Source organism: Echinops telfairi, unplaced genomic scaffold (genome assembly GCF_000313985.2).
Source record: "Echinops telfairi isolate 266 unplaced genomic scaffold, ASM31398v2 ScPeMD7_7424;HRSCAF=8462, whole genome shotgun sequence".
NCBI lineage: Eukaryota > Metazoa > Chordata > Mammalia > Afrosoricida > Tenrecidae > Echinops > Echinops telfairi.
Window position 1 is genome coordinate 24179804 of NW_022111324.1, and position 13149 is coordinate 24192952.

The following is a 13149-nucleotide window of genomic DNA, read 5'->3' on the forward strand; positions in this document are numbered from 1 at the left end:
ATGGGAGGCTTTGAGGGTCACCTGTTTCCAGGGCTGTGTTTCTTCTTTTATGGTCTTTATCATGCACAAATGTCCTTCAAGGCCTCAATGTGCAACTGTCCTGCCCAGTATCCACCAACTCGTCCTTGGAGCAAGGGAAGATGGGCCAAGCTGCGGCAAATATACTACGTTGGATTGCTGAAGATGTTGGGCGCCTGCATTTTAGTAGCTCAAGAACTGCATAGCATTCCTGGACAGTTTGTACTTATCACCAAGCTATACCACCAGCGAAACTTTTTATACCACAAACAGTGGCAGCATCTTACATTATATCTGAGCTTCTTCCTAAGTGGGTGTGTAGATGTGTTGAGCCAGAACTTGCTGCCCTGGAGATGTGCTCCTTTGGAACAAGGCGGCCAAGCCTTAACCTTGTGTGTGTGCCTGCCTTTGATGGTGTCTCACATTCAGGACACAGAAGGAGTGGAGCGTCAGGGTCACATCCTGCTCATCCAGGCCATCTTCCTGCTGACGGTGGTGGTGATCGCAGAGCTGTGGGCTCCCGACCTGCCTCAGATCTGGGTGATGAAAGCCTTTTTCAATATGCTGGTAGGCTCTTGGCTGATGCATTTAGGCTTTATGCTGTTCAGACCCATTTCTGGCTATAAATGGATGGATGATGACAACAATGACATTCTCTTTGTCACCATCTTCTTCAGCTGGCATGTGATCTTTATCGCTGTTTTGATGATCTGGATCTATGGTGTCTCCTTCGTGTGGTATTGTTACATCTGTTGATGCCTGAGTCTCCTCCTCCCACCCACCCCCGAACCCCACCGCCCGCCCCAGTAGCTGCATCTCACCTGAAAAATCTGGAATATCTGAATGAGGAGTTGTAAGACATGGAGCTGCCAGAGAAGATGATCAGGCTCTTTCTCTCAAAGGATCCACCGGAGATGGCTGATTCTTGCCGGGCAGGGCATACACCCTCGTGGCCCTCTTGCTACTCGGTGAAATTAAACAAGAGGGACATACGGACAACCTTTCTCCCACCTCACTTCTCTTACTCTGGTCCAGCCAAGGTAATCTGCCTGCCCCAATCCTCTCTGTGCCCGTGAACCCCCCTCCCAGAAAATCTTTAAATTTACTCCACCCTGCAGTTGAACCTTTGCAAACTCCCCATAGAGACTATTACCTACCAATTACAGCACATCCTATTTTTTCCACTCAAAGAATGTTCATGTCCTCACACTTTCTTTGCATTTCTCCAGCAAACTCTGAACTGTTCTTTTGTCTACCCAGAAGCCCTTTGAGCTGTTGAGAGTTTTCATCTGATTCCAGAAATCTGATCCCTTAAGGCTACTACTGCCTTTGCAGAATTTAGTGGAACATGGCAACACCCTGCACACAGTGGAAGCTCCCAGGGGCACGTCTGCTTCCAGGGTTTCTACCCGCTACTCATCCCCCTCCCCTTGAGCACAGTGGTGTCCGATTCTTTTCTCTGGGTGGATGGAACCAAGACCCGAGTCCATTTCCAAGAAGTGAACTCACTTGGAAGCACACTTTCCTGCTTCACATGGATAATAAATTGGAACTGCTTATTCTGCACATTTTCTTTATAGTCCTTCAATTACTCCACTGGGGAAAACTCAAAAGGGTTTAGGAATTAGCTTATGGTAGCTCAATATTTATTTGTCATAGAATGCTATAGAGCTGGGCATCAGGGGTGGAGTGAAGAAACTTGGGCACCTTTATACCATCCTTTTTGCTTCTTTGTACATGTCCAGCTTCGCTGATTCCTGGTCACTGCTAAAATAGGTGGGCTTGGTGCAGAGTGAGGCTGGGGCTGCAAATGAACGACCTGATGTTAGCAGCACTAGGCTGCCGGAGCTCGGCAAAGATACATTTAAGGCAGGCCAGGGCGAAGACCAACCTCCTAACAGAGCTTTGGGGAGAAAGGTGTAGTCATCCCCACAGCACACCAGAGGGCACTATCTTTACATTAGCCTGGAAAGGGCACTTGTGTGCCATTTGGTTTGAGCCACCAATTTGAAAGAGTTGGAGGAGGGTTGGAGAGGAGAGCAAGAAACATGTCTAAGGTAACAATCTTTTTTTTTTTTTTTTTTAGGTAACAATCTTTACCCAAGCATCCAGTATACATAATGCAGTTCTCTTTCTTTCTGTTAGCTTACTTATGTAGACATGCACACAGAATTCAGTTTATGCAGTTGATTCCCCTATAGATGTACTGTAGATATCTAATGTGTGTACCTAAAAATATAAGATTCGTAATTTAGAGAGCTCAACTTTATGTAAATTTCACTGAAATGTCCGCGTTAGGCCATAGCATTACAAAGCCGAACTAAACTATTTGCTGATGAGTCAATTCCTGTACGTGGCGGTGACACTCGGCTCTGGGTGAGTTCAAGTTAGCCGCCCCGCCGCCTTTAACCGTCTGCATTACCCCTGAGCTCATCACAGCAGGCTGTTGGTTGCAGTTCCCGCTCACAGCCACCTTCCCTAACAGAATGAACTTGCACGGACCTGTTCTAGCCTCAGCTGTTATGTTTGAGCGCATTATTGCAGCCACGTGCAATCACTGATTAGCGAATGAGGGTTCAATGCCGGTGAAATGCCTGTTTAATTCTGATGGGGGGTTGAAGAATAAAGCTGAGGTTTCGTGAACAGAAGAATGCAGCGCAGTTCTTCCAAGATCTAACCTCTTCTTGGGCGTTGATGTGTTGCAACCACACATCGGTCCTGCAGTTGCAGTGGCGGGATTTTACGGCCAGGAGGCGCCAAAGAGAGCTTGCACACGTGTGTCCCCGAGAGGTGGCTAAAACACATTATGAAGGGTTGGGTGACTCACTTCTCAATTAGAAGGCAGACGATTAATGGACTTTTACTAGATGAGGGTGGCTGTTGTGCCAAGAAAAGAAAAAGATTGCAATTGCTTGCTTCGTAGTCAATATTAAAAGTATTAAAGAATACATTTGTTTTGTGTAATGGCCCTGTCATTTTATTTTACATTTAGCTGATCAATTAGCAATAACTGCTAGCATTTTCTCACATGTTGCCAGGATTTTAAGTTCTTTGCTATTTATCCTCCAAGGTTGCTGTCCTTTTTCTTTGTTCCTTTTTAACTTAATTGGTTTCTCATTCACTTGAAACGCTGCAAATATCTTCCCCCATTCTGCCATTGAATATTTGCCCCATGGTGTTCTTGAGAATAATCCAGAATTGGATGTTACCAAATGCTTCCTTTTTTGCCGTATGCTTTGGTAGTCTGGTTCAGAAGTTTTTCTGCATCGTTAGTGTTGGTATTAACTTCAGGCCTTAGGCACCTGCCTCTCAAGTGCCAGGACCTTTTCCGACCTTCTTTCTCGATACTTCTCTGGGTCCCCAAAGTTGAAAAGCCTAGTGCCAGAGGCATGATGTCACATCTTTGCGCTACACACGCTGTAGGAGATGAGCTGAGAGAGACAGAAGATCCACCATGGAGACTGGTTCAGGCATACATCGAATAAACTCGTTAGCAGACTTGTAAAATGGCCATATAAACTAATGGATATGTTCAGTAATTTTATATCAAAGTTGCTTCTACTTCTTTACTGTTTTCCAATGGAATCATCCATTTCGATAAATCAGATGCTCCTATCATTTCAATGATTAACTTAGTAAGATTTCTTTTTAACTTTTCAAATTATGAGGCTTAAAGTGCTGATTCTTTTAAATATCTCAAACACCGAAGAAGGCAGGCTTATGAATCTAAGAAAACTCCCTTTAAGGACTTTTTAAAAAACCCTTGTAAATTTAATAATCAGAATGAAACATTAAATCAAATTGGAAGCACTTGTTTTATAAAAGAAAAAGGGTATATGAAATAGTATAGATTTTTTTGAAATAGTATAGATTTTAAAATACATATTTGTATGAATGAAAGCTAAAATGGTAACTTGATTTTGGCATGTATGTGTATTTTAAGTTACCCACCCAACTAAGAGTAGTAAACGGATAGTCTTCAACCAGTTAAAGCTTCTCTGTCCAAACTTAGCGCTCTAGTACTTGTTGTAAGTCAAAAAATATGTGACCAACAGAGGCTCTCCAAGAGCAACCTGAAAACTGTTGAGATAGCGTCCTCCGGTCACATCCATAAAGCTTGAAGTAATAGCAAGAACAATAAATAATAATCCTGTCAGCACTTAACCAAGCACTAGTTATAAGGGTCTACTTCTTATAACTCATTATCTTCCCATGAAAGGAAAAATCCAAACGCACTGCCATCGAGTTCCTTCTGACTCATAGGGCAGGGTAGAAGTGCCCAAGCGGGTTTCTCCGACCATGAATATTTATGGGAGTAGAGAGCCTCATCTTTCTCTTGCAGACTAACTGGGGGTTCTGAACTGCTGACCTTGTGGTTACCAACCCAAAGAATAATCACGATGCCACCAGGGCTCCTATTTCTATGGCTCTTTAACCAAGGTCCTGTTATTTAAACATGTTATTCTGGTTGAAGACTTTTCAATCCTGGTGTTTTTTATTTTCTTTCAATATTAAAAAAAAATCATGACCATCAATTCTGACTCATAGCAACCCTATAGGACACAGTAGAACTGTCCTGGTGGTCTCCAGACTGTAAATCTGTATACGAGTAGAAAGGCTATGCTGTCATGAGGCATAATTGACTCGGTGGGACCTAACAGCAACCTAGCCCAAGCAGCCAGAAGTTCTTTTCTTGGACTTATTACAGTATCTTCAGACACTGCAAAGAAGGAGATCCAAATCTAATTTGGGTAAATCAGACCAAAAGCTTGGATTCAGCTAACATGATTTATCAGTCCTTGATGTGGAGAAGAGTTTAATCTTCTAATCATTTTAGGGCAAGAAAGCAAAAAAGAAAGAACAACAAAATAAACTTTATTAAAATACTCTTGAATACTTATGTCTAATTATAAATTGGCATACATGAGCATATTCATGTCGAGTTTCCAATATGTGCACGCAGGTTTTAGATCTTGATGGGCTGGAAATATCCTTGACAATATTTTTGTTTATTTTTTTGCCACTTGTGATTGATTGTTCATTTCTAGGACAAAATGTAGATTCAATAGCTTTTCCCCTCTTCTCTCTGAGCTGGTCCTGTTAACATCTAATATACAGCTGCAAAACACTATACCATGTTAAGAAAAATGAAATGAAAGACAAATATAACTTCTTTCCCATATTTCCGCCTCACCTCGATATTTTCCAGAGCAGTTGCTCTTGACGAGTGGAAAATGACCAGGAAATAGAATATTTGTGGTCAGAACTAGCCCAGGAAAATCTTTAGTTTTTGAACATGCCATGATTCATTTAAAAAATCTGAAGGCTTTTTTTTTTTTCAATCCCTGGTAAAATTCTTATATATGTGTGCTACCATTTCTCCCAATAGCTCGAAATGGGTAATTTTTCTCTTTACAGCAGCTGTAGGAAAGGACGTCTAGTCTAGAATCTAAATACACACAAAAAGCAGTGGGGTTTTAGAGAAGTTAAGCATGTGAGGAAGTCCAAGAGGAAGATCTTTGTTTACTCTTATTCATTGAGATGTATTTCTGATTTTATTTTTAGAGCAGTTTTAAGTACATATACTAATTTTTCCTAATGCAGAGGCTTCAGACCAAGGAGTTTTTCTTTTTTACAATACATTTCTTTCTTCTTCTTTTTTTTTTCAATGTTAAAATACTTCCTTCGGATGGGGTTTGACATATTGACATATTGGAAACATTGGCATATTTCACTTAGGCTTTTATTAAACCGGTCAGGATTAAATCTCAGTGTTATCACTTACTATCTTTTCATTGGCAATAATCTTGATTTTTGAGGGCTATAAGATTGAATACAAACAAAACACAATACACCCAATCTAACTTCTGCCTCATGGATGACATTCAGCGAGAGTGCATTCTACTCTTCCTTAAAGCCAGGATTCCTTGATTGGGAGACCTGTTAAGCACTGGGCTATTGAGGTTGGCTGCTCAAATCCACCCAGAGGCTCCTTAGAAGACAGGTCTGACAGGGAATCCCCAGGACTGATGATCCCTTCAGGACCAGTGGTGAGAGTGGTGATACTGGGAGGGTGGAGAGAAGGTGGGGTAGAAAGGGGAAACAGATGACAAGAATTTACATATAACCTCCTCCCTGGGGGATGGACAACAGAAAGTGGGTGAAGGAAGACGTTGGACAGTGTAAACACGACAAAATGATAATTTATAAATTATCAAGGGTTCATTAGGGAGGGGAGAGCGGGAGGGAGGGGGGAAAATGAGGAGCTGATGCCAGGGGCTCAAGTAGAAAGCAAATGTTTTGAGAATGATGAGGGCAACAAATGTACAAATGTGTTTGACACAGTGGATGGATGGATGGACGGACGGACGGATGGATGGATGGATTGTGATAAGAGTTGTATGAGCCCCCAATAAAAGGATGAAAAAAGATGAAGAAGAAGAAGAAGTGAAGCATCCCACAAGCAACGAGAGCGAAACGATCTCGGTAACAGGAACGGGGAAAGGAAACAAAACTTGTTTAGGTTGAAATTCCTGCTTATTTGAGCGACAAATCAAGTCATAAGATGTTTGTTGAGCACTTTCTAAGCTTTCAGAAGGATGAGTGAGACCCAAGAGCCACATTCGAAATCAACAAGAAGCCCACCTCCCTGCTGACGGATGCCCCCCGGTTACAGCACCCCAGAGACTGAGAACGGAAGCTCAGGTGCGCAGACAACGCGATGAAGAAACTCTCAGTGCCCACAAAACAGGTTGTCTGGACCGGAGACCCACGTACGGGAAGATCTGGTACATTCAAGGGCATCCGGTAGCGCAGGTACTTGCCTTCGGATGGAGGCGTTCACCTGCCGGGTGGAACGCGGAGCCCGAGGATGGAGGAGGGGGTCTCTGTGATCCAGTGTGCAGGGTTCTGTTGACTGACAATGTCTCTGCTCCTGACCAATCAGAGGGGCAGGAAAAGCTTGGCAACATGAGTCACGCAGGTAAGGCTTTGCCAGAGTCGTTAGTGTCTTCAAGGTCCGGGCCCCTGAAATAAGGCAAGCCACTCATCTTTCCCACCGTTAACAGCCCCAGCCAGACGGGAATGTCTGATGTGGCTTTAAGTTACTTACGCCTTTCGTTTTCCTTCTCTTGTTCTGGCCCCTCCTCCGTCCTTCTGCTGCCGGATATTTTGTGTGTGGGGAGGGGGGAGGAACACTTCCGTTGATAGGACAGATTAGGCCAGAAGGGCCAACATATACCTAGCTCCTTTCCAGAGAGAGATCAGCATGGAGTTTGGGATTATCTAATGTTTTCTTTTGCTCCCAAGTGAATATTGTTATCAATACTTGAAGTGAGTGGGAAAATTCTTCCCAGATGATTAGAAAATGCGACGGCAGAATAGCTGAGAAGAGAAAACAAGTGTTAAGAAGTGGTAGGATAAAAAAGGGAAGGATGAGGTAGGTCTTGTTTCCAAACCACACTAAGACGGTCTTGCCAATAAGCCTTCCATAGACAAGCTCCATGTCAGGGACAGTGTGTATGGGTATGGGAAACAGAATCAATTGGGAAATTCTACCTGATTGCTTGCATTGAGATGGTCAAAAACATAAATGCTCATTCAACAAATCCATACTAGGGTATATGACTTGGGGGTGGGGGGAGGTCATCTTTTGAAAGGATAATCATTTATTGAAAGAATAATCCACTCAGCATCGACAGAACATAGGCATTGTATAAACACTGGTAGTGCCCAGGTAAAGAAAATGAGAAAAGAGAATCGATCTTATACAGCTCAGTCTAGGGAGATACATCTAAAGCAGATATGTCAATAAGGACAATATGATTATAATAATGGAAGTTTTCATGATGGTAGACCAATTCTGCCAGTGTGGGATAGCACACCAAGATTACATAAAAATTAGTTCTTTATTACTTTTTAATAATATTTTATTATGAAGGCTTACACAGAAGTATAGGTTCCCATTCATAATTTCTACACAAATTTTTCAGTGACATTGATTGCAGTCTTCAAAATATGTGGACATTCTCATTATTTTCCCTCTGTTCCCTTTCCATTCATTGAGATTTCCTGCCCCCTTACATCCTCATCTTTATTTTAAAGTAATGTTTGGTCTCCTTTGGGTGATTTTTCAAAAGGCACATGCTACTTAGGGTGATAGTCATTATTTTCTGCTATCTTTGTGAAGTAGCAACAAGGTGACCTTAATGGCTAGTTTCACGTCAAGGTCTGAGGAGTATCTCAAAGCAAGAGTCTTGGAGAGTTCTTGTTTTCAACCAATCCAGTTGGCCTGGTTTTGTTTGCTTGTTTACTTTTAGAAATTTGAGGCTCTGTTTCATATTTTGCTCCCATTATGCTAGGTTCTATTTTTGTCCTTCTAATTAGATTGGAATTGAGAGATGGGCACTATCTAGTTCTTCTGGTCTCAGGATAGATGAGGTAGTCATTTGTGTAGAATATCCTGTAGACTACTTTTGTTTGAGTCTTAAGTTTTTACTCTCTCTTTTGCTCAGTAGAAACCAATACTTGTGTCTTATGTGGCTGCTGTAACATGGCCCTTAATTAAAGACTAGTGATTTGTGAAACAGACTGAGGTTGAAGGTGACATTTCGAGTGATGAGAACGTGGGAACAAAGAAAGGTTTGAGATGTAAAACCATATGATATGCAGAGAATGCCAATGTCTTAGTTTAGCTGATAAATTAGATGCAAGAGGTGGAGCGGTAGGAGGTGATGCTGGGAGAGAAGCCCAAAGCTAAATTGAGTGGAATCTCATTCACTGTACTAAAGAATTTGGACTTTACCTTGGAAGACAATGAGGAAACGTTAAAGAGTTGTGACAACAGCAGAATCAAGAGATTATGGTGCTACTGTGTGCAGAATGTTTGGAAGGGAAAGAGAATGACGATGAAGAGCTAATTTCAGAAACGGATGCAGTCGTCTAGGTGAGAGAGGATGAAAGCAAAACCAGTTGCTGTTGAGTTGATGCAGATTATGGCAATCCCATGTGTCAGAGTAGTTCGGGGCTCCATAAGCCCTCAACGGCTGACTTTTTCAGAAGTAGATCGCCAGACCTTTCTTCTGATGTGCCTCTAGGTAGACTAGCATCTCCAACCTTTTGGTTACCGCAGCCATGCACATTAACTCTGTACCACCCAGGAACTTCAACAGAGGATAGAGGCTTAAAATACACGGGACACTTTAGGACTGGAGAGAACATTGATTCCCAAGATCCAGAGGACCACATAGCATGGTCCTCTATTGCATGAGGGGAGGGAAAGGTAGGAGGAGAGGTGGAAATCAAAAATAATGTTCATGTTTATGGTTTTGACCACTGGATGAGTGGTATTTGCATTAACGGAGATTGGAAATATATGAGGGGAAAAAGCAGGTTGTGAAGCAGATGAAAAAAATCACTATTGAACACGTTGGCATGAAAGAGTTTACAGGATGTCCTTGCCAGAGGGATCCCCTAGCTTTAGGGGCATTTAGGGTTGGAGGAAAAGTGGGAAATCTGCTTTGAAAATAGTGAGTGTTGAATTCTCCATGTGTCATAGGCTAAGCAAATCAGTGAATTCTCACATAAAGTAGAGCAAAGGCTGAGGAAGGAATCAGGGAAAGCACGTGGAAATGCACAACACTAGACAACAGGATAAAAGGATATCTGTCTAACAAAGGCCAAGAAGGGCCACCAGCTCTGTGCCTCACAATAGTGCTTGATTGGGTTTCTATTTCCACGTTTATTAACCATTCCCGTGCCAACAGGAAGCTGATGGAGGGATGGAGTAGCTATTTTTATATTATTATGACTGCACTCTAGAGATTGTGAGAGGCACTTATTATTCTCGACAGATCCTTAACTAGACCGATGGTCCTAATGTATATTATTTAGGTTTCTCATTTTATAGTGTTCATTATAAACTTGAGCCCGATGGAGAATTATTGGGTCATGAATAAAACAGCTTGTTATTCACTATTGAGTACTGTACTCTAAAAAGCACTGGCAGTGGGTTAGAGGGTACTTAGGGAGAGGGGTGCACTAGTCTCCCGTGGCCTTTATGTTTGATTTTATGACATTCAACACTTAGCTCTTTAGCTAAACTTGGACAACATGGTGATCAACCTCTGAGAAGTAGTAAACATGTTGTATAACCAGATAAGGGTTCAGAAAAGCTCGTTAGGCTATAATGTTGGGTCCAGACCAGCAAGGTTAAGCTGTTGTGGCAGGTGCCACCGAGTTGGTTCCAGCTCATAGCGAACCGTGGACAACAGAAGCACCTCCTAGACCTGCACAGTTCTTACGTTTGAGCCCATTGTTGCCGTCAATGTGCCCATTCATCCTGTCCAGTTTAAGCTAGACTAGAATAAATATTAATTCCTGTCCTTGCTTTCTGAAACGTGATTGTACAAATAAAGGGTGATGGAATCAGCATTGTAATGTGGAAGCCCCCATTTCAGGCAATACCAGTATAACATGTCCTGTGGGCAATAGTTCTAGAAGGTTCTGCCCCAGCAAAGACTTGGAATGCTTTAGGTGTGGGTTCCCGGAAGAGAGGAATGGGATGGACATGAGGCCATGGAAGCCAGGATGGAAGGATTACTGACAGTCTACCAGAGAGACATTGGAGGTCAGCAGATGAAGGCTACGATGCTTTCGTAAACATTAATAGTATTATCTCAGTTAAAAGACTTTAAATGTATTCTGTCAAGCTTTGGAGATAGAAAGAATTTCTGTATATGGGAAGCGGTAAAGGAAGGCTATTCATAGCAGGTAAACGTCTCCATTCCACTTCTTCTTAAATGAGGTGGACAACCTTGTGGGGGAGTGAGCTCCCCAAGATTGGAAGTTTCTCAGCAGGGTGTCCTAGAGCAGGAAAGAAATTGAGCTAGGTGACCCTAAAGGCCAGCCTTGTGTCGAGAAGAGTGGTGTGAAATGATTTACTCAATCCCTTCATTTTCTTCATCGTGAATGCAATCTTGCTTCATGAATTTTTTTCCCCTCCTCATATAGAGATAATCCGTTCTACAAATCTCATAATTCTGCTAGAGGATGAAATCTTTGCAGATTTTTTCAACACGTTTCTTTCTCTCCCGGTAAGTATTCTCAGATTGGAATCCAAATGTGTCATTGATACTGAATAGCAAATCTCACCGAGTTATGTCATTCTTTTTTTTTTTTTAACTAAATTGGCTGCCAAATAAAAACCATTTCAATTTGATTAAGTAAATATAACCTAGAAACTCCTTTAGAATTTTCAAAATCTTCTGATAATCAAATGCTAAGTTTCCTGCCTCGTTACTTGTTTTGATCTGTCCAAAGTAATTTCCCATCACACTCTGCTTGTACCCCGCGCTCTGGCTTTTGCCTATCTCTGCACCCTCCCTGACGCCTTCCGTATGGTTCTGCCCTCAGGTCCCACCCTTCCTCACAGCTCTGATTACATTCTGTTCTCCTTCAGGAACACTTCTGTCCTCCCAATACGAACGAATGTCTTACTGCCTTCAGGCCTCATGGCACTTCATATCTGTGTGTGTGTGTGTGTGTGTGTGTGAGAGAGAGAGAGAGAGAGAGAGAGAAGTCTTTGAGACTGTGAATTCCTGCAGGACAAGAACTGAGGATTACTTATTTTGCTCTGTTTTCCCCTCCAAATGTTAATTAGAACCAAGCCTATATATGTCCTCAATATATGCAAATGAAAAAAAACACCCTAAAATATTCTTAAACTGAAGCCTAGAGTTCTTCTATATCATTTTCTGGTTAAAAACATTGGTTACCTTTTCATGTTGTGGCTTACTTCAGTGTACCCTTCTCCTGGGGTGCTGCTGGTTAAAGGTAAAATTTTGAGCAGATGGAAAACCTTCTGCTGCTTGCCTTTGATACTACAGTGGCATCAGATGATACATCAACTCACAAACATTTATTGAATGCTTGCTTTGTGCAAGCATTTTACCCAGTCTTAGGGCTGCAGATAGGAATGACACGCTCTCCAGCTAAATGAGAGACTTATGGGTGACAGGATGGAAGTCTTAAGAGGCAGTGGGAAGCCAAATACATAGAAAGAAGAGGCCATTGCTAATGGGAAGAGTCAAGAATGGATTCACTGATGTAGCACATGAACCACGTCTTGAAAGAAGACTCGGCATTTGATAACTGACTGGAGAGTTGAGTGGGGCAGAAGTAGTGGGAAAAGTATTGGAGGAAAAGTAGGGTAAGGAACACAAGAAGCAAAGACCTTTTAGAAGTATCTATCCACTGTCAGCTAGTCAATTTCACCTCTCAGTGATCCTATTTAGGGCGTTTGACGCTTTACGTTTTTACAGATAGTCTCATCTTTCTCCCATGGAGAACCGGGTGGGTTTGAGCCACTAGCCTTGTAGGTAGCAGGTCAACACTTAGCCAACAGTGCCACCAGGGCTCCTTTCTAGATAGACAGAACAGAGTAACTGAAGATGTCAAAGAATACATCTGATGGTACTTTTGTGGAAATTCTAATCTAAATGATTCAGTCAACAAGTGAGAAAAATGTTTTTGAAAGGAAGACATAGCTAAGGATCAGGATGATCAGTCGTTGGAGAGCAGGCAGGCTGTGCTTCGAAGTTTACCCATCATTCTGTGGGTGACAGGGAGCACTTTAAGGGTTTCAGCATGGAGTCACATGATTAGACGTGCACATATCTACTGCAATCTCTCAGTATAACGCAATCCAATCCAGATCCCAGCGTCGTTCTTTAAGAAGTTGGAATAACTACTCATCAACATTATATGGAAAAAATAAAACCCAGATAAGCAAAGCACCATTAAAAAAAGAAAGAAGAAGAAATTAGGAGACCACTCACTTCCTAATTTAAAAACCTATTACAGAGACAAATATTCCAAACAGTATTGGAACATCAGTAGACACATTGACCAATAGAACAAAGCAGAGAACCTAGAAATAAAACTGTGCACCCACAGCCAACTGGTTTTCTATAAAGGCAGAAACACATTGAATGGGGGATAAATAATCTCTTCAACAAGTGATGCTGGCAAAATAGAATGCCCATCTGCAGAATGAAACAGGACCCATACCTCACACCACATACAAAAATGAATTTTTTTTTCCAAAAATGAATAAAAGGTGGATTAAAATAT

General features: G+C 42.0%; 2 protein-coding genes across 2 annotated transcripts in view; both read left to right on the top strand.

Moving 5' to 3' along the window:
• Positions 1 to 774, top strand: LOC101663092 (transmembrane epididymal protein 1-like). The gene has a single exon (XM_004706691.1). The coding sequence runs from the start codon at positions 1 to 3 to the stop codon at positions 772 to 774; it is 774 nt and encodes a 257-aa protein (XP_004706748.1).
• A 6213-nt stretch (positions 775 to 6987) lies between these two features.
• The window catches only part of RGSL1 (regulator of G protein signaling like 1), a 79643-nt gene continuing 73481 nt past the window's right edge, over positions 6988 to 13149 (top strand). Inside the window, exons 1-2 of the mRNA XM_030887776.1 lie at positions 6988 to 7000; positions 11029 to 11111. Coding sequence (XP_030743636.1) covers positions 6988 to 7000; positions 11029 to 11111 — 96 coding nt within the window. The remainder of the gene's footprint in view (positions 7001 to 11028; positions 11112 to 13149) is intronic.